The sequence below is a fragment of the Saccopteryx bilineata genome, chromosome 3, assembly GCF_036850765.1.
Source record: "Saccopteryx bilineata isolate mSacBil1 chromosome 3, mSacBil1_pri_phased_curated, whole genome shotgun sequence".
Lineage (NCBI taxonomy): Eukaryota > Metazoa > Chordata > Mammalia > Chiroptera > Emballonuridae > Saccopteryx > Saccopteryx bilineata.
Window position 1 is genome coordinate 245133857 of NC_089492.1, and position 22258 is coordinate 245156114.

The window sequence follows — 22258 nt, forward strand, 5'->3', positions numbered from 1 at the left end:
TTATTTTTATAAATAGCAAATAGAGTTTAAATATTTTAGAATACAAATCTTCTTGCATTGTTTCTATAAATAATTATCTTTAATTACATAGTGTTAGAAGCAAAGTCTTGCCACCAAATAAAAACCTCCTTGTTACTCAAACTAAATTAAAATTTTATGCCCTGTTCTGAAATAGTTGCACTATTCCTCATGAGCCCAGCGACCATTAGGAACTCTTAGAAGTGACAAAGATTTGTAGCCACTGAATCGACTTACAATTTAGAATATGCAAGTAGTCTAGAAATGTATGCTGTTGCTTATTTTTTCAATTGGATCTATTTTATTCATCTTTGAAATGAGTGGTGATGAATAATTTTTCTTACCTAAAATGGTTCTTAAAATTTCCTTGGGGCTAGCATATGTCATTTTAAATAAGAATAACGGTTTTCCATCAAAAAAAGCACCACTTTCCCATGCCATCAGCCTTGTGTTCAGAATAGCCACAGTTTGTCCTCATTACTTGATTCATGAAGATATGCTGGGATGGGTGATGGGCACTCTAGGCACAGAACTCACTAATTTTCAGTCATATTCATTCCACAGATAGTCACTGCGTGCCTGCGAAGTTCCAGGTTCTGTTCTAGGTGCCTGGGTGTGTCAGTGAATACAACAGACGCAGACCCCTGCCTGCAGAGAACTTACTGTCTACAACAATATAAAAATAACTTACGTAATATGTTAGAAAATGATAAGTGGTGTGGACAAAAGGAAAATGTAGGGCAGGGTAGGAGGGCTTTGGAGCAGGTGAAGGGCAGGTGTAAACAGAGGTTGTAATCTGGAGGGCTCTGCAAAGATGAGATGTGAGCAGTGTGGGTGTGGTGAGGAAGAAAACCAAGAAGGTAGAGTTAGGAGTACTCCAGGCAGAGGAGGAATGAAGTGGCTCCTCAGAATCTCTGTTTGCTTCCCTATAAGTGAGACTAGAGATAATTGTGCATGTCCTCCAGCCCTAACATTTGATGAGAAACACCTGAGGACCTGCCCACTTCTCTGGGTCCGTTGCCCTGCCTGTGTCAGATGAGGGGTTGGAAGACCTTCATTTGAGTCTTGCTGGTTGACCAGCTATGTTGCATACTATGGACCAGCCATTTCTGCACACCCAGATTTGGTTTCTTCAGCTACTTTAAAAAAATAAATAACTAAAAGTAGGTAGGTTACCTGCAAGCTTCAAAGTTTTGGAACGGTAGTCTGAAATTAGCATATTTTGCTTTCTTCCTCTACTTAAAATACGGTGAGGAACAACAGTAGGATTCAGCTGATATTCAACTATCTGCCCTTTACCTCCTGTAACTGGCCTTAAAAATCTCTGCAGCTCCTGAATCACTGTCTACCTGTCCCTAATTGTAGTACCAGTGACAGGTGGGCAGGGAAATGAAGTGGGGTATGCCATACAACAGACAGGCCATGGGAGGCTTTTACAGTCCATGGATTGTATTTGAATCCTGGCTCAACCAGTTATTTATAAGATTCAGACTCTTGAGGAAATGACTTCACTTGTCAGAGCCCAAATTTCTTCATCTTTAGAACTAAATTGAAAATACTTACCTTGCAACAATATTATGCGGATTAAATGAAAAGTTAAATGTCTTGAAAGATGATGAGAGAATGATGTCAGAACAGTGGCAGCATGAGAGATACACCTGATCTCTCCCTTTGAAATTTTAACAAATTGAACAACTATAACACAGCAAAGGACCCCCAGCTAGGCTTGCAGGTGCTCCTGAAAGATCCACACACTGAATGGACTAAAGGTAGGACAGGTTGAAAAGGCTGGTGGAAGATAAAATGCACTGGTGCTCAGCTCTGGAGAGAGGAGAAGCCAGAATGACAGGATTATTTTCCTCTGCCGGGACTAGGGGGAGGAAGGAAGCTTGGACTGTCTGGGTTTTGTCTGAGGGATCTGGAGAGGGAAACCCAGAGTGACTGGGTCTCCTTGTGCCAGGAGGAATGATAAGATGAAGGGGCAGAAGGGCAGATATTAAACCAAAGCTGCAGCAGAGCAAGGGGTCACAGCCAATGTTCCCAAGGCCTATCCACAGCCTGCACTTGACGCAGAGGAAGAGAAACCAAAGTGCAGCCCCCCAGCCTCCCAGATCCCACCTCCTTCACCCAGCAGTATGGAATGTGGCAGAGACAGATTTCACAGCTAACTCTCCAGAGAAACTCTCTCCCCTGAAGAACAGAGGGGCTCTACGTCTGGTCTCCTGATCCAGAGACATGGGGAGGAGCTCCTGGAGGCCTCAGATTGCCATTGCTAAAGCCATAAAGCCCTCATCTCATAACACGCCCACCCACAAACACAACTGCAGCCCTACCTACTGCATCATTGCAACAGCAACATCTCAGCTGAGGTCAGCCCAGGAATTTTACACAGCTAAAACTTGTAACACAGCAACACCTTTGGAAGAAAGCAGTAACCTCTCAAAGCTGAATTTTTCTTTTTTGCTTTTTTCATTATTTTGTTTCTTTTTTCTCTTTTGAATTTCATTCTCTTTATATATATATATTTTTTATTTTATGGGTGTTTTGTTTGTTTTTCCTTTTTTTGTTTTTTTTTTACTTGTCAGTGTTTTTTAAATTTTTATATTTTTTATTGTATTTTTTTAATTTTTATTCACTTTTTTAGTTGTTGTTTTTTTGTTAGAGTTTTAACAATACCACTCTTAAACACCATCAAGGAAAAAGAAATCGAATACCATGGCTACACAAGATAGACATTTAATTCAGAAAGCAAATGAAAAACCTCCAGAAAGCAATCTAGATCACATGGAAACCTTGGAGTTAAATGATAGAGAATTCAAAATTGAAGTTCTGAAAATACTCAATGAGATGTGAGAAAACACTGATAGGCAATTTAATGAGCTTAAAAAACAAATTAATGAACTAAATGAGTGCTTCACCAAGGAGATTGAAACTTTAAAAACAGAGATAAAGAACACAGTACATGGATTGAAAACTGAGGTAGCAAGTTTAGCTAATAGAACAGGCCAGATAGATGAGAGGACCAGTGACATCAAAGACAGGCAACTAGAGGTGCTACAGAGGAAAAGAGAGAGAGGCTCAATGCATTTAAAAAAAATAAGAAAGCTCTACAGGAATCAGAAATAGCGGTATAAGAATAATGGGTATATCAGAAGAAGAAGAAAGGGAGAAGGGAATGGAGAACCTATTCAAACAAATAAGTGATGAGAACTTCCCAAGCCTATGGAAAGAAGTAGATCCAAGAAGCAAATACAACACGAGTTACCTCAACCCAAACAGACCTTCTCAAAGGCACATCATAATAAAATTCTCAAAAATCAATGACAAAGAAAGCATCCTCAAGGCAGCTAGGGAAAACAACATAACCTATAAAGGAAAGCCCATCAGGTTATCATGGGGCTTCTCAACAAAAACTTTACAAGCCAGAAGAGATTCAACTGAAACATTCAAAGTACTGAAAGAGAGAAATTACCAGCCAAGAATACTATATCCATCAAAGCTATCCTTCAGATATGAAGGAGACATAAAAACTTTTACAGACATACAAAGCTGAGGGAATTTATCACTAGGAAATCCCCACTGCAAGAAATACTCGAGAGTTATTCAACCAGATACAAAGAACAAAACAAATCGAAACTATAAGCAAAAGCTCCAACAAGGTCTCAATAAAAACTAGCTTAATCTGACAAACATAATCTGTGACAACAGTAACATAAAAGGGGAGAGGATAAAGTTCTGCAGTAACAAATGAAGATGGAGTACAGAAGTATTTATAAGAAAAAGGACTCTTGTACATATGAAAATCTTTCCCTTAACCTAATGGTAACCACCCATGAAAAAGCCACTACTGAAACACAAAGCTTAAAAAAAAGAAGAAACAGGAGAAAGGAGTATGGAATACCACCAAACAAAAAACTGACAGAAACACAAAAGAGAAGAACCAAATGAGACACAGAGCTACCTGAAAAGAAAACATAAAATGGCAATAAGAAATCTCCAGCATCAATAATTACCCTAAAGGCAAATAGATTGAACTCACCAATAAAGAGACACAGAGTAGCAGATTGGATCAAAAAGCAAAACCCAACTGTATGCTGCCTTCAAGAGACACATCTAAGCTTCAAGGACAAAAGTAGACTCAACGTGAAAGGTTAGAAACCTATTCTCCAAGAAAATAATACCTAAAGAAAAGCAGATATAACCATACTCATATCTGACAGTGCTGACTTCAAGACAACAAAGGTAACAAGAGACAAAGAACATTTCATAATGATAAAGGGGACATCGTATCCCTTTAAAGACATAATACTTTTTAATATATACTGCTCACAAAAATTAGGGGAGATTTCAAAATGAATATGAAGCAATAATATATCCCGTAATTTTTGTGAGCAGTATATATGCACCTTAATCAGGGAGCACCAAAATATATAAGACATCAATTAACTGATCTAAAAATAGAAACAGACAAAAACACAATCATACTTAGAGATCTCAACACATCAACACATTAGTGACAGCTCTAGATAGATCATCCAAACAGAAAATCAATAAAGAAGTATTGGCCTTAAGCAACACACTAGACCAAATGGACATAATAGACATTTACAGGACTATTCATCCCAGAACATCAGATTATACATTCTCTTCCAGTATGCCTGGAACATTCTTAGGGATAGACCATATGGTGGGCCACAAAACTAACATTAACAAATTCAGGAAGATTGAAATTATACCAAGCATATTCTCTGACCATCAGGCTTTGAAATTAGAATTCAACTGCAAAAGGAAGCAAGTAAAGAAACCAAAAAAATGTGGAAGTTAAACCACATACTTTTAAAAAATGACTGAATCAAAGAAGAAATAAAAGCAGAGATCAAAAGATATATACAGACAAACAAACATGGCAACATATCAAAATTTCTGGATGGAGCAGAAGCAGTAATAAGGGGGAAATTTATATCATTACAGGCTTATATAAAGAAACAAGAGAGATCTCAAATGAACAACCTAACATCACATCTTAAAGAACTAGAAAAAGAAGAACAAAAGCAACCCAGTATCAGCAGAAGAAAGGAAATAGTAAAAATTAGAGCAGAACTAGCCCTGGCCAGCTAGCTCAGCAGTAGAGCATCAGCTGGGCATGTGGAAGTCCCGGGTTCAATTCCCGGCCAGGGCACACAGGAGAAGCGCCCATCTGCTTCTCCACCCCTTCCCCTCTCCTTCCTCTCTATCTCTCTTCCCCTCCTGCAGCCAAGGCTCCACTGGAGCAAAGTTGGCCCGGGTGCTGAGGATGGTCCCCTAGCCTCCGCCTCAGGTGCTAGAATGGCTCTGGTTGTAACCGAGCAATGCCCCCTAGTGGGCCTGCCAGGTGGATCCCTGTCCAGAGCATGCGGGAGTCCGTCTCTCTGCCTCCCTGCTTCTCACTTCAGAAAAATACAAAAAAAAAAATTAGAGCAGAACGAAATGAAATAGAAAACAAAAATACTATGGAAAAAATTAATACAACAAAGAGCTGGTTCTTTGAAAAGATTAATAAAATTGACAAACCCCTGGCTAGACTCACTAAGGAAAAAAGAGAAAGGATTCATATAAACAAAAGCTGAAATGAAAGAGGAGAAATTACCAGATATAATAGATATACAAATGGTCATAGTAGAATGTTATGGAAGATTATGTGCCACCAAGTGGCCTCCTGTGTCCATGGCTACCACAGCCCTGCCACTGAGGTGTCCTGTCAGACATGCACAAAGCCATGTGGCCAGAGAATTTGAGTTGCTCACAGGTCTGGGAGGAGCCCAAGCTGCAGGGATGCACCCCCCCCCCTACACACACCTCCCTGACAGGAAAAGCAAGTGAGACCCACAAGTTCCCAAACATGATCCTGTGGCAGCCTTTTTTCCTTTTGAATATTGTACTTTGGTCTGAAACAGATGGCATGAAGCCAGAGAGACATGCTAATAGCTCTCTCCAGAAAAGTGTGCATAGCCCATCTGTTGGTTCCTTGTAGGAAAACAAAATGATAAGGGGGAAAAAACGCCTGCCACCAACAGTAGATTCATCAGAGAGCACAACACTTACAGATCTTGAAGTTCAGCTGTACAGTTGGAAAAATGCCTGTGAGGTGTTTATTCTATTCTGACTCATCGCCTTTATATAGAGCCTCTCCAGTCTCAAGCATTTATGGAGCAGCTGATGTGTGCCCAAAACTGTGCTAGATGCAGAGTGGGGAGAGAGGAAGAGAGAAATAAAAAGAGTTTCTGCTAGCAGGTGGTTTCTGGTTCAACGAGGGAAGACGAACTAACCAGGCAGTTATGAGGCAGTGTGCCAAGTGCCATGACAGAGATTAACACAAGGGCTGTGGGAGCTTAGAGAACGAGAAGCAACTGAATCTAGGGGTCAGGGAAGGTGTCTCGCAGAGGTGATGCTGAACTGAGTTTCAGAGAGCAAGTAAGGGGCTGCCACGTGAAGAAGTAGGTGGTGGCTTTCCGGGCAGATGGACCAGCAGAAACAAGAGAAAGCAGGTTGAGCGTTGTTTGCAATAGCTAGAGAAAAAGTGACAGTGGGGATAAGAATAGAAAATTGGAATAAAGAAGTGGAGAGGGGGCTGACTCCCCTAAAGGCTTGTAAGCCTGACTAAGCCTGACACTTAAGAGAATGAAGCATGTTAGATTTTTATTTTAGAGCAGTCCTCTGGTGGCAGTAAGACGGTGGAAAAGAAGCAAAGCAAAGACGGGCAGCAGGTTAGGGGCGGTTGAAAGATTCATGGGCAGCTCTCCACCCAGTCAGCCTCAGTGCTCTCTCTGAGTCTATAGCATATACTTGTCATGTTATGAAACGGAATTCATAGATGATCACCTATCTATATACAGTCTTCCAAAAATAAATACAAGTCCCTAACAGAAGTATAAGGAAGAAATGAAAGAACGCTAATTTATAATAAAAATATGTGTGTTTCAATCAAGAAATACCCAGGTACAACCACAATGAAAAGACCCACCAAGTGGTCAAGTGTGTATACTTAGACATATGTACTCACCACCGATACAGGAGTGTCATGTTGGCTCAAACGCCACCAGAAGTGTTTCTGTGAGGGACCACGATTTTCCAAACGGTTGTCACGGTAACATACATGTGCACACCCCTTGGATCTTCACAGCGCCCAGCCTGTACTATTGTATGACGATTCCTGAGTCAAAAATAACCTATATTTTTTAATCTCTAAAATTGGCATAACAATAATAATTCAGAAATATATAACGATACCTATAGCTACAGTTTATTGCATGTCTGCTATATTCAAGCAAGGTATTAAGTACATATTTATAGGCTCGGATTCAAATCATACTACTTGCTAACATATGCTGAATGTTCACTCTGTGTCAGGTGTAGTACTTCACACCTTAATAGTACTTCACACCTTAAATATAATTAATTTTAAGTCATCCCAATAGGGCAGATGTTTATGCCCATTTTACAGATAAGGACACTGAGCCTTAGAGAGCTCCCTAAGCTTTCCCCAAATTCCATCTATAAAGAGTAACAGTCTGAATTTTCACCGTGGCCTCTAAAATTTCAACATTTACATTTTTATTCACTTTGCATACAGCTTGGATGCTAGGAAGAAACGTGTTATAACCTGGCTTTATGACAGAGCTCAAGCAGTTGAGAAGGCCTTAGGTCTGAGGGGAGGCAAGGTTCAGACCCAGATGCGCCTGGTTTCTAGTCCTTTACCTTTCCACTGACACACACTGGCTTTGGAGGCTCTGTGATGTCAGAAACTTTAACAACTCTAGCAACAGTATTACGGGGCCCAGATATCTGTCTGGCTTGCTCCCACACTGCATTCTAGTTTCTGCTTGTAAGACACTCCTTAGAGGAGATTCCCGTGACCACTGCTATAGAAGGCAGACCCCAGGAGAGCAGGGTCTTCTGTCTTACTCATCCTGCCCATCACACAGCCTGGCACCTAGTTTCTTCAGTATCTTTTTGCCAATCCCTTGCTCCATGAGTTATTCTTTCCCAGGACGCCTGACTGACTGGTTTCTCACCCTTCCAGGTTATGTTGCAATGGGCGCCGTCCTCCCATCCTTCTGGGGCCAACAGCCCCTTGTCCAACAGCAGATCGCCATGGGTGCTCCGCCACCAGTCGCTCAGGTGATGCCGGGGGGTCAGCCCATCGCATGGGGCCAGCCGGGTCTCTTCCCTGCCACTCAGCAGCCCTGGCCAACTGTCGCCGGGCAGTTTCCACCAGCCGCCTTCATGCCCACACAGACTGTTATGCCTTTGCCAGCTGCCATGTTCCAAGGTCCCCTCAGCCCCCTTGCAACCATCCCAGCCACGGGTGACTCCACCAGGTCAAGTCCACAGACCGACAAGCCCAGGCAGAAAATGGGGAAAGAAATGTTTAAGGATTTCCAGATGGCCCAGCCTCCGCCCGTGCCCTCCCGCAAACCCGACCAGCCCTCCCTCACCTGTACCTCAGAGGCCTTCTCCAGTTACTTCAACAAAGTCGGGGTGGCACAGGATACAGATGACTGTGATGACTTTGACATCTCCCAGTTGAATTTGACCCCTGTGACTTCTACTACACCATCAACCAACTCACGTGAGTGCCCTTCATAAACCCAATGAGAGTGACGTCGTGTTTCTGGAGTCAGAGAACTCATCTTAATTCCAGTCAACAGGACTCTGTTTCTATTACTCTTAGTCCTAATAATAGCTACCACTTATTAGGTACCAATTATATTATACACCCTTCTCCCATGTGCTTTATGTTTCTTTTATACTCATAATAATGCTTATGACAAGTTTTGTTAGACCTATTTGACAGATAATGAAAGTGAGAGTCAAAGACAAAGAGAACAAAGTGGTGGGATTGAACATGAGCCTGTTGCTTTTCTGCCATGTCACTCTGCCTCTCAGGTGTCTGTTCATGAGCTGATTCACTCATTCCTTCCTTCCTTCATTCATTCATTCATTCAAGTATATCCCAGCTATGACACACATATATTTGTATGGCTCATTGAAATATAAATGAATGGTGTATGTGAATTAGACATTTTTTAGGAGCCCTGGCTGGTTGCTCAGTGGTAGAGCATTGGCCCAGCGTGTGAATGTCCTAGGTTCTATTCCCAGTCAAGGCACACAGGAGAAGTGACCATCAGTTTCTCCAGCCTGCTTCCCCTCCCTCTCCCCCTTACTCTCTCCTCCCCCCTTCCCGCCCACAGCTGTGGCTTGATTGGTTCAAATTCATAGACCCAAGGCACAGAGGATGGCTTTGTGAAGCTTCCACCTCAGGGGCTAAAAATAGCTCAGTTGTGAGCATGGGCCCAGGTGGGCAAATCTTTGGCCCCAGATGGACAGATCATTGGCCCCAGACCGAGATTGCCAGGTGGATACCAGTTGGGGAGCATGCAGGAGTCTGTCTCACTATCTCCTCTCCTCTCATTGGAAAAGAAAAATTTTTTTTAGGGAACAAGGATAAAATATTAGAAAATGAAGATCAGGGAAAACTTAGGACAGAAAAATAGCAACCATAAGACCTCCTACAGCTGCTGTAGCTGAAACCCAATTCTGACTCAAAGCTCAGGCTAGTCAGAGAGAAAAATGACGGCAGAGCAGGAAGCCGTGGTCTGGGACCCTGGACAGCAGCCTTATTCCTTCCCAGTTTCATGCCTACACACAAGTCATTTTATTTCTATGAGCCTCAATTTCCTCACTTATCTTTAGGCTCAGGGTTATTAAAAGGATTTGAAGGTACATGTATTAAAACATTCTTTACCTCACTATTACTGCATATTGAGTGGTTTTGTGCAGAGTCCTGGAACAGGGTAGTGATCTTGGCTCCTATACTACAAGCTGTGTCTTTGGGCATGTGTGACTTCTTTTAACCTCAGCTGTGTCACGGGTAAAATAAGGGATGAGCAGCAGTGTGCCTCATTTCAGTTCTAATAGCAGTGGTTCTATCCCAGCTCACTTTTCTACGGCAAACATCTGGAAAACCAAAACCGGTCAGCCAATGAGAATCCAGATGCACTTGAACTCACATGTGTTTGGTTGACGGCATTCAGGGAGGATGTCTGGTTCTTCAGCCTGTGCCTTAAGTTAATAAGGGTAAATAAAGCAAAGGCTCATGGAACAGTGAGTTCGGTGTTTTCATTGCTATCACAGAGGACACGAGTCACTGCTTGGCCCATACCGTGAATTGTCACACACAAAAAATAATCTAATGTTAACTAGATAGTGTCATTTCAGGCGGATTCAGGATGCTTTTCTAAAAATGAACACCTATGTGTATAAGCAGCCTACTTCCACTTGGGCCAGATGATCTACATAGTGGTGCATCTCTATTAACTGCAACTCCATGTTTCAGTGAAGAATAATGAATACAAAATGAAATGCTAAAGAAATGAAAGTCATACATAAATAATCACACAACTTTTAAAAACAAATATTCCCCTTTCACTGTGCCAGCCACAAGCAGAAGAGGGAAGTTTAAGTTTTTTGAGACAGGGAGTGTGTCTTAATCATTCCTGCACTTCTCACATGGCTAGCATAGGATCTAGAACAGTGGTGGTCAACCTGGTCCCTACCGCCCACTAGTGGGCGCTCCAGCTTTCATGGCAGGCGGTAGCGGAGCAACCAAAGTATAAATAAAAAGATAGATTTAACTATAGTAAGTTGTTTTATAAAGATTTATTCTGCCAAACTTAGCGAAAATCCGACATAAAGTACTTGGTAACTAATTATTATTATATGCTTTAACTTGCTGTAACTCTGCTTTATAAATTTTATAAAGTAAAGTTACTTCCCTACTTTATAAATCACCATTACTGTGAAACCGGTGGGCGGTTAGAAAATTTTACTACTAACAGAGATACAAAAGTGGGCAGTAGGTATAACAAGGTTGACTACCCCTGATCATGGGAGGCATTTGGAAAAGGTTGCAGAGAATGAAGCAAACAAAACAAGGTCACTCATTTACTGGTGTGATTTGGAGCAGGGCTTTGCAGTCTTGGCACTGTTGATGTTTTGGACCAAATAGTAATTTGTTGTGGGAGGCTGTCCTGTGCATTATAGTTTTAGCAGCATCCCGGCCTCTATCCACTAGATACCAGTAGTTTACATCTGCTCCCTAGTCATGATCAAAAATGAGTCTGGATGTTGCCAAATGTCCGCTGGGAATAAAATAGCCCCAGATTGAGAATCCCCCTATTTTAGAGTTAAAGCTATTCCGTAAAACCTTCTACTGGTTAAGACATTTGCATAAATAAACTCCTAGCTATGCTCCTTATTGATTGTATTCAATAAGTTAACAAACAGTATACCTCTCAGAATTGGCAGCTCAGATGGGACCCTTAGCCTTGAGTAAGCAATAAACCACATCAAACACAATTCAGAATCAAATTACACTGATAATTATCAAATGTCCACAGTTTATCAAGGTGTTTATTTCACTTAAGCCCACTTTAACTAGCTTGCCCCATAATCATCTCATGAAACAAAACAAACTTCTAAATTAGAGGAAAACTTAAGATGTTTTATTTTAAAGACTATGAATGAAACCAAGCTCTTCTCCATCGGCATCATCTTTAAAATGTTTTAAAGCATCAGCTAGACCGAAAGTAAACTTGAACTAGAAACGCACAGTGGAATAGACAGTGTTAGGTCCCAGCACTCCCATTCCATAGCTGTGTTAATCCTGAGAAAGGCACTGTGCACCTCTCTGAGCTGCAGTCTTCGTGGAAGAAAAACAAAACAATAGCAGTGTTTATAGCAGAGAGCTTAAGGAATGCAAAGTGTCTAGCCCAGTGTCTAGCTTGCTGGCACAGGATGAACTGCATTGTTATTCTAAATGTAGATTCATCAAGGCAGAAGGGACTCACTGTGTTTTATATTCACTCACTGTCTGATAAGCAGCCAGATTTTGTAAGTCCTGAGAGGTTATAGTGTGGAGGCCTTATTAGTGGCATTTGAAATTCAGCAACTAACTCAAGCCATGCTTCCTCCCTCATGTGGGTCTGAGCCAGTGACTGGTATTTTCAATGGCAAATTAGAAGTTGTTTTTTTTTTAATAAATAAATTTTTATTTTAATGGGGTGACATCAATAAATCAGTGTACATATATTCAAAGAAAACATGTCCAGGTTATCTCGTCATTCAATTATGTTGCATACCCATCACCCAAAGTCAGATTGTCCTCCGTCACCTTCTATCTAGTTTTCTTTGTGCCCCTCCCCCTCCCCCTCTCCTTCCTTCCCTCCCAAATTAGAAGTTTTTGAAGGAAGAGTGGTTTCCAATGGCATATTTGTTATAAAACTCTAGCACAAATGAGACGAGGAAAATGTGGGAATGTCGGAATAGAACATGCACACCCTTGTCGAACAAGGAATCCAGGACCAGCTATGAGATTGCCCCTTGGTTACAGCCATTTTTCCCAGATCACTGAGACACTCTTTATTCCCCATATGTTTATCAGATACCTCCTATGTGTCTGGATATGAAGCCTGGTGCTACCAGTTGCCAACTGTGTGGCCTGGAGCCATTGAGCAACCTTTACCTGCCTTGTCTGTGTAATTGCGGTAACCCTGCTCCAAAGAGGCTTTTGTGAGGGCTACAGATATCTGCAAAATTTCTAAGTCTCTAACACATACAAAGCATTCAATCTCTGTGTGTCATTGTCCTCTAATCTACTTATTCTTAATGAATTAATTGTATGATATTAATAAAGAGAGAAGGAAAAAAAGTATGGTTCTCAACTTGAGTGTACAGAAACACAGTTTCTTTTCAGTGGGGTCCAAAGATTTGCATTTCTAACAAATGCCCAGATGTGGCTGATGCCACCGATTCCAGGTTCGTTTCTTGAGATCCACTGATTATTTCCTTTGTGTAGACCAGCCCCTGCCTGACCTTCAAGAATGTGAGAGGACAAAATACATACGTACGGAGGAGATATTTATTTAACTGTTCAACTGATTTGACCAGTGATAGGAAGAGGACAAGTCATGTGATTTGATTCAAACATACCAGATCCCTGAGGTTTCTGTGGGTGCACAGAGTGACAGCCGGACACTGACAGTGTTTCCTCTCTTTGCATGGTCTCTGAGCAGCTCCCACCCCAGCCCCTAGACAGAGCTCTCCGTCCAAATCATCTGCGTCCCACGCCAGCGATCCTGCTACAGATGACATCTTTGAGGAGGGCTTCGAAAGCCCCAGCAAAAGTGAAGAGCAAGAAGCTGTAAGTTATGGGCTTTTTTTCTGTTTTTGTTTTTCCTTAAAATCAAAACCTCTGTATATGAAATGGACAATGCCTGAGGAAATCCGCATAGAACGCTGGCTCGGGTGTTTAAATTCTAATGGGGTGTCCAAGGGGCTTTCTTTTATGTTCAGATGAGCAGCTGAAAAGCATTGTCCTTTCTTTAAGTTGTTCTTATAAGTTCTCCCGTTTGTGGGTGTGGCGTCCTCTAAGGGAAGTTGCTGCCTCTATTCAAATAACTGATTATTGGAGTGCATGAAAGTATGCCCCGTTGTCTTATATTTTCAGTTGTTGAAAAGAAGAAAAAACAGTGTTATCTTCTTGTGTTCTAGCCTGATGGATCACAGGCCTCATCCAACAGTGATCCATTTGGGGAGCCCAGTGGGGAGCCCAGTGCTGATAATATAAGTCCACAGGCTGGTAGCTAGATAGCACAGGTCTGGGTAGGTATCTGTCCTTTTATCTCCTTCACCCTGTAGCTATCTACTTTTCTCTTTTGCCTGCTCTTTACTGTGAAAGTCACTCCCCTGATGTCTGGACCATCTCTCCTTGCCTGCGTGCATCTCTGGTGTTTGCACCGTCTCTCCTTGCCTGAACATGTCCCTGATGTTAACACCATCTCTCCTTGCCTAGTGTCTGTTTGTCACCTTATTTTTCCATGGATGCATGACCTTTGACATATAATGGGAGATGGGATAGGGGTGCGGAGTGGGGAATGGCCATATTATTTTGTTAATGATATGTTCTCGGTGTCTAGGGACGATAGCATGAGGCAAGGTCCCTACTACGTCACACAGATTTGGTTTCCGAAAGCATCAGTTCTGAGATGGACACGTTCTGCCCACCTTGATCAATTTTCAGTGAGACATGGTTCAGGTGCTTTAATCTTTTAAGCAAAGCATCACTGCATTTGCCCACACTCCACAGATCTGAAGAGGTCACCAACCAAACAACTGAGCAGCCAGACTAAGAAGCAAAAAATAAGTAGTGCTTGCAATAAGATTGACAGAGATGTAAGATCGTAGTAGCCCATTCTGTCTAAACAGTAGGGGACCGGCCCCTTCCCAATGTGAAAGAGAAATTCGAAGCCCAAAGATGCATAGCATTCGCTTCTGAGGCTCCGTGGTTTGCACCTGTGCTGCGGCATGTGGCTTGCCACCAAGCCACTTCAGATTCCATCAGCAGCTACTTTGAGAGAGGTGCACTTACATAGATACAAGTGGTTTTAGGCACTTGAATTTCAATGCATCTGATTTGATCAAAAGAAAAAGTTGCTGATGAAGAGAACCTTCTCAGGAGACAGAAATACACCCTATTACCCAGACATGATTTCTAGGGTCACTCCTTGACAAATGTGTTCAATTTTCAGACGCTTTCCTAGTTTTCCACAAACATGTAGAACTGTAAGGCTGTACACACAGAGCTCCCTGTGTTAGTCCTGGGTAGCGTGGTCAGAACTGTGAAAATGGTCAATAGCTTTCACCATTCATACATGGATTCTGAGGGCACCTGGGAATCTTCTCAGTTCACATGTAAGTTATTTTGATGGTTATTGAAAGCTAAGACAATGTTTTGAAAGTGCATTTTATTAATAGATGTCATAATCAAAGAACTTAATTTACTGTATATTTTGCCATATTCTATTAGCACAATAGCACATAATAACACATCATGCCATGCAAAACCATGGAATACCCATCCAAGGTATTTAGTCTTGAAAAACTATTTGGGGACCAGGTGAATAAAAGGCAAAATGGATGTTCTAGGAAAGAGAAAAAATTGAGGATCATGGGTGAACTCCTTTGGGAAGACTCCCCGGGAGCTTTTCTACCCCAAGTGTATGTTTTATTTCTCATGCTCCATCTTGCCTTGAAAAAAAATTGATCAATGAACTAGAGGTGACAAGAGCCATTCGTCAGGATAACAGCAAACATCATCCTAAAATTGAAGTTCTTCTAGAAAACACGGATGACTTACACCATTTGCAGATCAATGTATCAAACCCTCAAATTGATGAGCCTGTTCAGCTTGAGACAGTCTCTCAAGCTGAACTGTTTCGTGGGGCTTCAACCTGTCCTGTGTTTGTTGCTCCATCCAGAACCCAAAGCCGTGGCTGAGCTGTAAATGGCTGTAGCATGGCACAGTGAGAGGAGCTCAGGATTTGGAACTTGAGTTCAAATTCTAGCTCAGCTGCTGAGTAGCGGGGAATCTTGGGCAAGAACCATCATTTCTTTTGAGTCTTGCTTTCTCCGTCTGTTCGAAGGGGCTTATATTATCCATTGTGTTAACTGAGATAGCGTAAGTTGTGTCTCTAGCATGGAGGCAGATAATCGGTACTCAGCTTAAAAGTCAGCTTAAAAATCTGATTCTGGAGTAAAATTTGTCTGAGTTGAGAGTCTGGCTCTACCACTTAACTAGCTATGCGACCCTGTCGAGATTTTATAATAAGTCTCTATCTTAGTTTGAAAAATAAGGATAAAAATGGTGCTGCCTCATAGGTTATTGTTGGAACTGCATGAGGCAGTGCCTGTGGTGCCCTTCGCCCCAAGTCTGACACACACTGAGCACCCGGCAGGTGTCCGCTGCCGAGACTGCCACTGCCGTCACCACCAGCAGCATCACGTGTGCTCGGTCAGCGTGGGTTCCCCACTTTGTTGGATTATATACATTAGACCTTATGTTAAATAAATTTTACTGTAAGGACACAGGCCATTGACTGGGAGATTTCACTTTGTACTTTCTATCTTCTGATAATTTTTAACTGGCCTCCAAACATCTCTGGAGTGGGGAAGAAAAGGAAAACCCACTCTTTAGCTCTCTAAACTGTCCTGTCCCATAATCAGAATGACCCTAGTTAGGACGGCGCAGACCCCTTTTTACTTCTGAAAATAAAATGAGCAGTGCTCCATATAAGTCATACATGTAAGTCATGATAAGTAGCTACCTGCCCCAAAGGAGGGCTGGACTAGAGTCTCCAACAAAACCGTTTCTCCCTGGTGGTTTCACAACTGCATGCCAAGAGGCTGCTGCCTGCCTTACAGACATCTCCCCGAGACACCCACAAGGGAAGTCCAAGGGAGCCTTTCCGGGCCCCTCCGTCCATAGCAGCGCAAGCCACATTCGATCTTTTATGTCCCTTCCGTTCACCCATCCAACCAACTGGAAATTCACTGACCACAGTTTCTCAGTGCCTTTCCAGATACTCGCAGAGGGATGACATGCCAGCGTCATTACATTCGTGGTTTTATGTTCCCCTGTGCCTTCATAGGGTAGGAAAGCAGGAGTCCCGGCTTCCTATTGCCCTTGCAAGCATCATCTCCAGCTGCTTTTTATTAGCGATACCCGCACAATTCTGAGTAGGCAGGAGTGACATCTGTTGATGAGCTAAAGCCGTGTTGCACCACAGTGAGAGGAAACCGACGGCTCGATCCTTGAAGGTGGGAAGCTCCAGGGCCAACCTCTAGCAGCATTCCTGTTTCAGCAATAAAGGGCAATCTCTTCAATTATCCCCCCCCCCCCACCCTTCTGCCTGGGAGACTCACATGTCTTTGAAAGACTGAGTCAACAGGGACAAAAAAAAAACCCAAAATAATATTATAATGGCTGGTGTGGGAATGGCAGGTAATTTATCCTTCACTGATGTGTTGCTGGACCAATTTGAAGGGCAAAATGTTAGCTTTTGAGGAGATGAAAAGAGAATGAAAACATTTATTTAGTTAAATGGTAAGTAAATAAACTGCCTATCAGACTTTCCCAGCTGTCAAGTCAAAGTAGCATCTGTAACAATAGGGAATTATTTGATCTGTCTCCCTTACTAACAACAGATATTGCCATAAATAATAAGTCGCTGTCATTTTTCTTAATACTGATCATCATGGGAACCCAAGACATGTAAGATACTACCTGGTGGATTTCTAGGATTCAGGGGAAGAGAAAGCCGAACTTCAGGTGCTCTGGGAGGAGGAATCTTAAAAAAGAAAAAAAAGGGCCTGACCTGTGGTGGCGCAGTGGATAAAGCATCGACCTGGAAATGCTGAGGTCACCGGTTCGAAACCCTGGGCTTGCCTGGTCAAGGCACATATGGGAGTTGATGCTTCCAGCTCCTCCCCCCTTCTCTCTCTCTCTCTCTCTCTCTCTCCCTCTCTCTCTCCTCTCTAAAATGAATAAATAAAATAAAAATTTAAAAAAAAAAGAAAAAAAAAAAAGAAAGGAAGAAAAGAAAGGCACCCAGAGTCACAAAGTTCAGGAGACTGGGCTCTGAATTATGGGTCCAAAGCAGATGACCTTAGGGAAACATGTAGCCGACCCCTTTCAACCCTGGTCTCCTCGTATGGATAAACGTGGGTGATGAGAACAGCTCCCTGCCAAGGCCGTCCCAGAATCAGGAGATATCTTGAACATGGAAGTGTTTTTGTAAGCTTTTAAACTAAAACGTGTATTCGGGATTATTATTACTGTGCTATTTTGAAAAAATATATTTTTTTTTTGTATTTTTCTGAAGTTGGAAACGGGGAGGCAGTCAGACAGACTCCCGCATGCGCCCGACTGGGATCCACCCGGCACGCCCACCAGGGGGCGATGCTCTGCCCACCAGGGGGCGATGCTCCACCCCTCTGGGGCATCGCTCTGTTGCATCCAGAGCCATTCTAGTGGCTGAGGTAGAGGCCACAGAGCCATCCTCAGTGCCCGGGCAAACTTTGCTCCAGTGGAGCCTTGGCTGGGGGAGGGGAAGAGAGAGACAGAGAGGAAGGAGAGGGGGAGGGGTGGAGAAGCAGATGGGCGCTTCTCCTGTGTGCCCTGGCCGGGAATCGAACCCGGGACTCCCGCACGCCAGGCTGACGCTCTACCACTGAGCCAACTGGCCAGGGCCTGTGCTATCTTTTAAATAGAACCAAACAACAGTCTTAAAACAAAAGTCTTGAGAACAAAACACAGTCTGTCCATTTCATGAACACAACACTCAGAGAGAAGTCCAGCCCGAGCTGTCAAATGGTTCAGACCCGAAATGTTAAGTGTCTGGCTTAGGGCAGTGTCGGCAGGATGGAGGCTGGGGCTTTGAGCTGAGAGATACTTAACCCTTTGAGTAGTGAGTTTTTTTCATGCTTGCTGACCCCTGGGAGTGAGTGTTTTTTGTTTGTTTGTTTTTCAAAAAATAAAATTAGTTTCAGTTACAGTTTTATTAATTTAAAATCATGTTTGTTTGATATAAATGGAAACAAGAACATACATTTGCCTTTTTTTAATGTTGCCTTACACATGTTCTCTGGATGGTCATGGTCAGGAGGCACAAGGATGTGCGTGAACGTTCATACTACTCAAAGGGTTAAAAGATGAAATCAAGAGGAAGTTAAGACAGAAGGGTGGTGGGAGGATAATCTAGGAGCACCCCCAGGTTCCTGACTTAGAGGTCTAGGTGGTAACAGTCACTGCATTAAGGAGCACAGAGCAACACGCTGGAGCAGAAAGAAGGCACGTTTATGTGAGGCCAGCAGAGCCTGAGGTGGCCATGAGATGCCTGTAGGTTGCTGGCTGTGAGACACTAGAGGTAAAAAAAGAGAACCAAAGGAAAGATCAAGATTGTATCGTGGTTTCAAGTCACTGGTGTAGTGGGCACAAGTATTATACACTGATCATTGAGATTAGAGGTCAGCAAATTCTCTGCAAATATTTATGTTTTATGGGCCATACAGTCTCTGCCACAACTGATCTGCTCCACTGTTGCAGCAGGAAAGCAGCAAAGGGTGTGGCCAAGTTCCAATAATACTTGACATACAAAAAAGGGGCAGCCACCAATAGTGGCCATTGGGCCACAGGCTGCTGACCTCTGACTTGAATCACACTCACTGTCTGGAAAAGCACTCTGCAGAAGATCATCACAATGCCTTTCATTTATTGCCACTAATATATTGTAAAATTACTAGCATGTTTATTAGCACTTTTATAAACGTCACCTAATCCCATCCTTAGAGGAACACTCTTCAGTAATTTTATTTTTCCCACTTCACAAACATGATTAGGTAAGGTAGACAGGCTAATAACTAGCTAAAATGAAAAAAATAATCAAAAGATTCACATGTAATGGAGCTAAAATTTAAATCTAGACCCAGATTAAATAGCTCAAGAACACTGAAGCAGGACCAGAACACCTGGGTTTAGCAGCGTCTCTCTGACTCAGTTACTGTGTGACCTGAAGCAGACGGCTTCATTTCTTATTTTTGGTCTCCTCTTCTGTAAAACAATTCCCACAGGCCCTTCCAGCTGTGACATTCTAGAACCTTCTACTTGCCCAAGGTCACCCAGCTACAGGAGGGAAGACCCAATCCTCAAACAGCACACCTTCCCCCAGGGTATCCTTATCCCAGCTAACAAAGGACAGGGCCGAATCCCTTAAACATACTGACCTTACTAGGGTTCTTGGAAACCACTGGCCTGAGATCCAGGACCCGCTCCTTACAACCAGGACCTTACTCTGGACAGGCCCTCCTGCTTATTAGAGAATTGGTGTCAACAACCTCAGTGCCCTCGTCTGCTCTGTGACAAGTTCAGGATAGATGATGTTCGTGTGCAGAGCAGATCATTTGTGTCCATCATCATTATTGATGGGAAAATGCAGAATTGGTCAGAACATGTGCAGTTGCCCCGGGAGCTCAGGTTGTGCATTCCTGGGTGCGCCAAGTGGCTTTCAGCACCCCGACACCCCAGGAAGTGTGAGTGCCTTTGGTAGCAGTATCAATCTATAAGGTTTTATTGTTAAATCCATTCTCTGTTTTAAAGACTTTTCTTCCCTGAAGAAGAAATCTTTCAAGCTTAAAGTGGTTAGAAAGCTTTGTTTTTGTTTCTTCCCTTCCCTTTGCATAAAAAGGAAAGGAAGACTCCTACCACCTGTAAGAACCCACTGACAGATGGAAACACTGAGGCCCGCTGAAAGGCTTGCTGAAGCTCACAGAGGCAGCTAGGAGGGTTGCGGGGTCTCTCTGCCTCTAAACTCCATGCATTTTTCATGAACATTAAGTTATTTCAGCCTTATTTACAATTTCTGGCAACCACCCCCCTTTTTCACTTGCAAGACCAGAGAATGTAAAACGACGCTGAGCGAGGCTTTTGGGTGGGGACTAAGAGGCCCGGACACTGGAGACCACACTGAGCTTTGGCTTACCCCCCAGCTTCAGCCTGACCCCTGGCTTGGCTCGGTGCTGGCCTCACCCCAGGCTGCTCAGCAGCTAGACTGCACGTGCACACTGACCTCACATCCAAGAGCACCTTTCTCAGCACGCTGTGTCTTCTCTCCACTAATAAGTTTAGAACACACCTTTCCTGTGTCTGGCCAAGCTTTCCAAAAGTAAGCACAATAAAAATTAAATGGTAGCAAAACTATAAGCACAATGTAGGTGGTTTTCAAAGTGTGCTCTCGATAATGTAGGGTAGGAAAGTGTTTGCCCAGTACGATAAGCCAAAGAGTGGGGGATGGATGGGGTTTGAAGAAAACAGCCCATAAACAGCCCAGACCTGGACTGCCCTCCTGCCTCTCCTCTGTTTCCTGCAGACTTCGGGACAAACAGCCCTCACATCTAGGGGCTGCAGTTTCTTCCTGCAGGATAGGAACTGTCGGACTACAGGTCCTTCTTGCTTTGACATTCTACAAAAGGCAACACGTGGTCGTGGAGAGGACAGTAGGCTTTATAATACTTGGATGTGCAACTCTAGAAAAAAAATCTAATCTCTAATGGTCAGAAGCAGATTAGTGTCTATAGCACCTGAGTGAGGGGTGGGCTGAGAAGGACACGGAAGTTTTTAGGGGGAGGAAATATTTGACAGCTTGATTGTGGTGGGGAGGGCCACACAGGTGTACACTTTCGTCGAAACTCATTAAACTGCATACTTAAAACGGAAACAGTTCATCGTATATAAATCATACCTCAATGAAATTGACTTGAAAATTAGAATAGCTCAATCCATGGAGCTGGAAAGTAGATTAGAGGCCACCAAGGTTTGGAGATAAAGGGGAATTGGGAGCTGCTGCTTAATGGGTACATAGTCTATTTGGTGTGATAAAAGAGTTTTGGAAATAGTAGTGATGGTTGCAAAATATTGGGAATGTAGTTAATGCCATTGAATTGTATATTTAATGATTAAAATGGTAAATGCTATGCCATATATATTTTACAACAATTTTTTAAAAAGCTAAAAAAAAATAACAAAACAATCTAGTTATATTCCAGATCTGCCCTGTGCTGGCTGAGTGGCCTTGGGCAAGTCACCAAACACCAGGGAGCCTTGCTTCTTCTCTGTAAGTGGAGCTAGGATTGCCCAGGGTACAGCCTCAGTGTGACGCCCGAGTAAGGTCACGTATGTGGCATAGAAACGTTCTTTACAGACTACAAATCTTTCGGCACATGTAAGCTATCATTACTCTGTGATTCTGCTTTGCTTCTCTATGTGAGCACGGAATTCCTACTTGAAGTGATCTGCAAATATGGAGTGGCCTATTTTAGCCACAGGGCCTGGCGGCCAGATTCCTTAGATAAACCCCACATTCTTTCTGCAGTTTCCCCATGACCCATGGCCATTATTAATTAGATTTCATAAGAGCACAGGTGTAGTGGCACCTATCTGCTATGACCAAGAAGCCACCTACAGATGCCTAAGATCATCTTTTATAGAGAAAGTGTCAAGTCACATGTTCACACATAGGGACCTAACCCTTTTTAGAGTACCTCCTTTGTGCCAGGCTCTGTGCTAGGCAGTCAACATGTATTTTCTCTTTCAATGCTTTCTGCGTGACTCAAAGCAAGGATTTCTAGCTTCACTTTACAGATAAGGAAACTGACCCTCAGATAGGTTAAGGAAACTTCATAGAGTCCTATGGTTACTAAGTGGTAACAGTGAGAAACAGAGCAGCAGCCTGACAGCCCGGAGCCTCTGGCCCTTACAGCCGGGCCTTGGTGCTCCGTTGAACATGAACTAGTTCACTGAGCATCAGCA

The 22258-nt window shown here is 42.9% G+C and overlaps 1 protein-coding gene across 2 annotated transcripts in view; it reads left to right on the top strand.

Annotated features, from left to right (window-relative positions):
* DAB1 (DAB adaptor protein 1) overlaps nt 1–22258 on the top strand; it is a 320452-nt gene that overhangs the window by 290344 nt on the left and 7850 nt on the right. For both annotated transcript variants that reach the window (XM_066269076.1, XM_066269077.1), the window contains 3 exons: nt 8078–8626; nt 13131–13258; nt 13609–13719. In XM_066269076.1, coding sequence (XP_066125173.1) covers nt 8078–8626; nt 13131–13258; nt 13609–13704 — 773 coding nt within the window. In that variant the 3' untranslated portion in view covers nt 13705–13719. The remainder of the gene's footprint in view (nt 1–8077; nt 8627–13130; nt 13259–13608; nt 13720–22258) is intronic.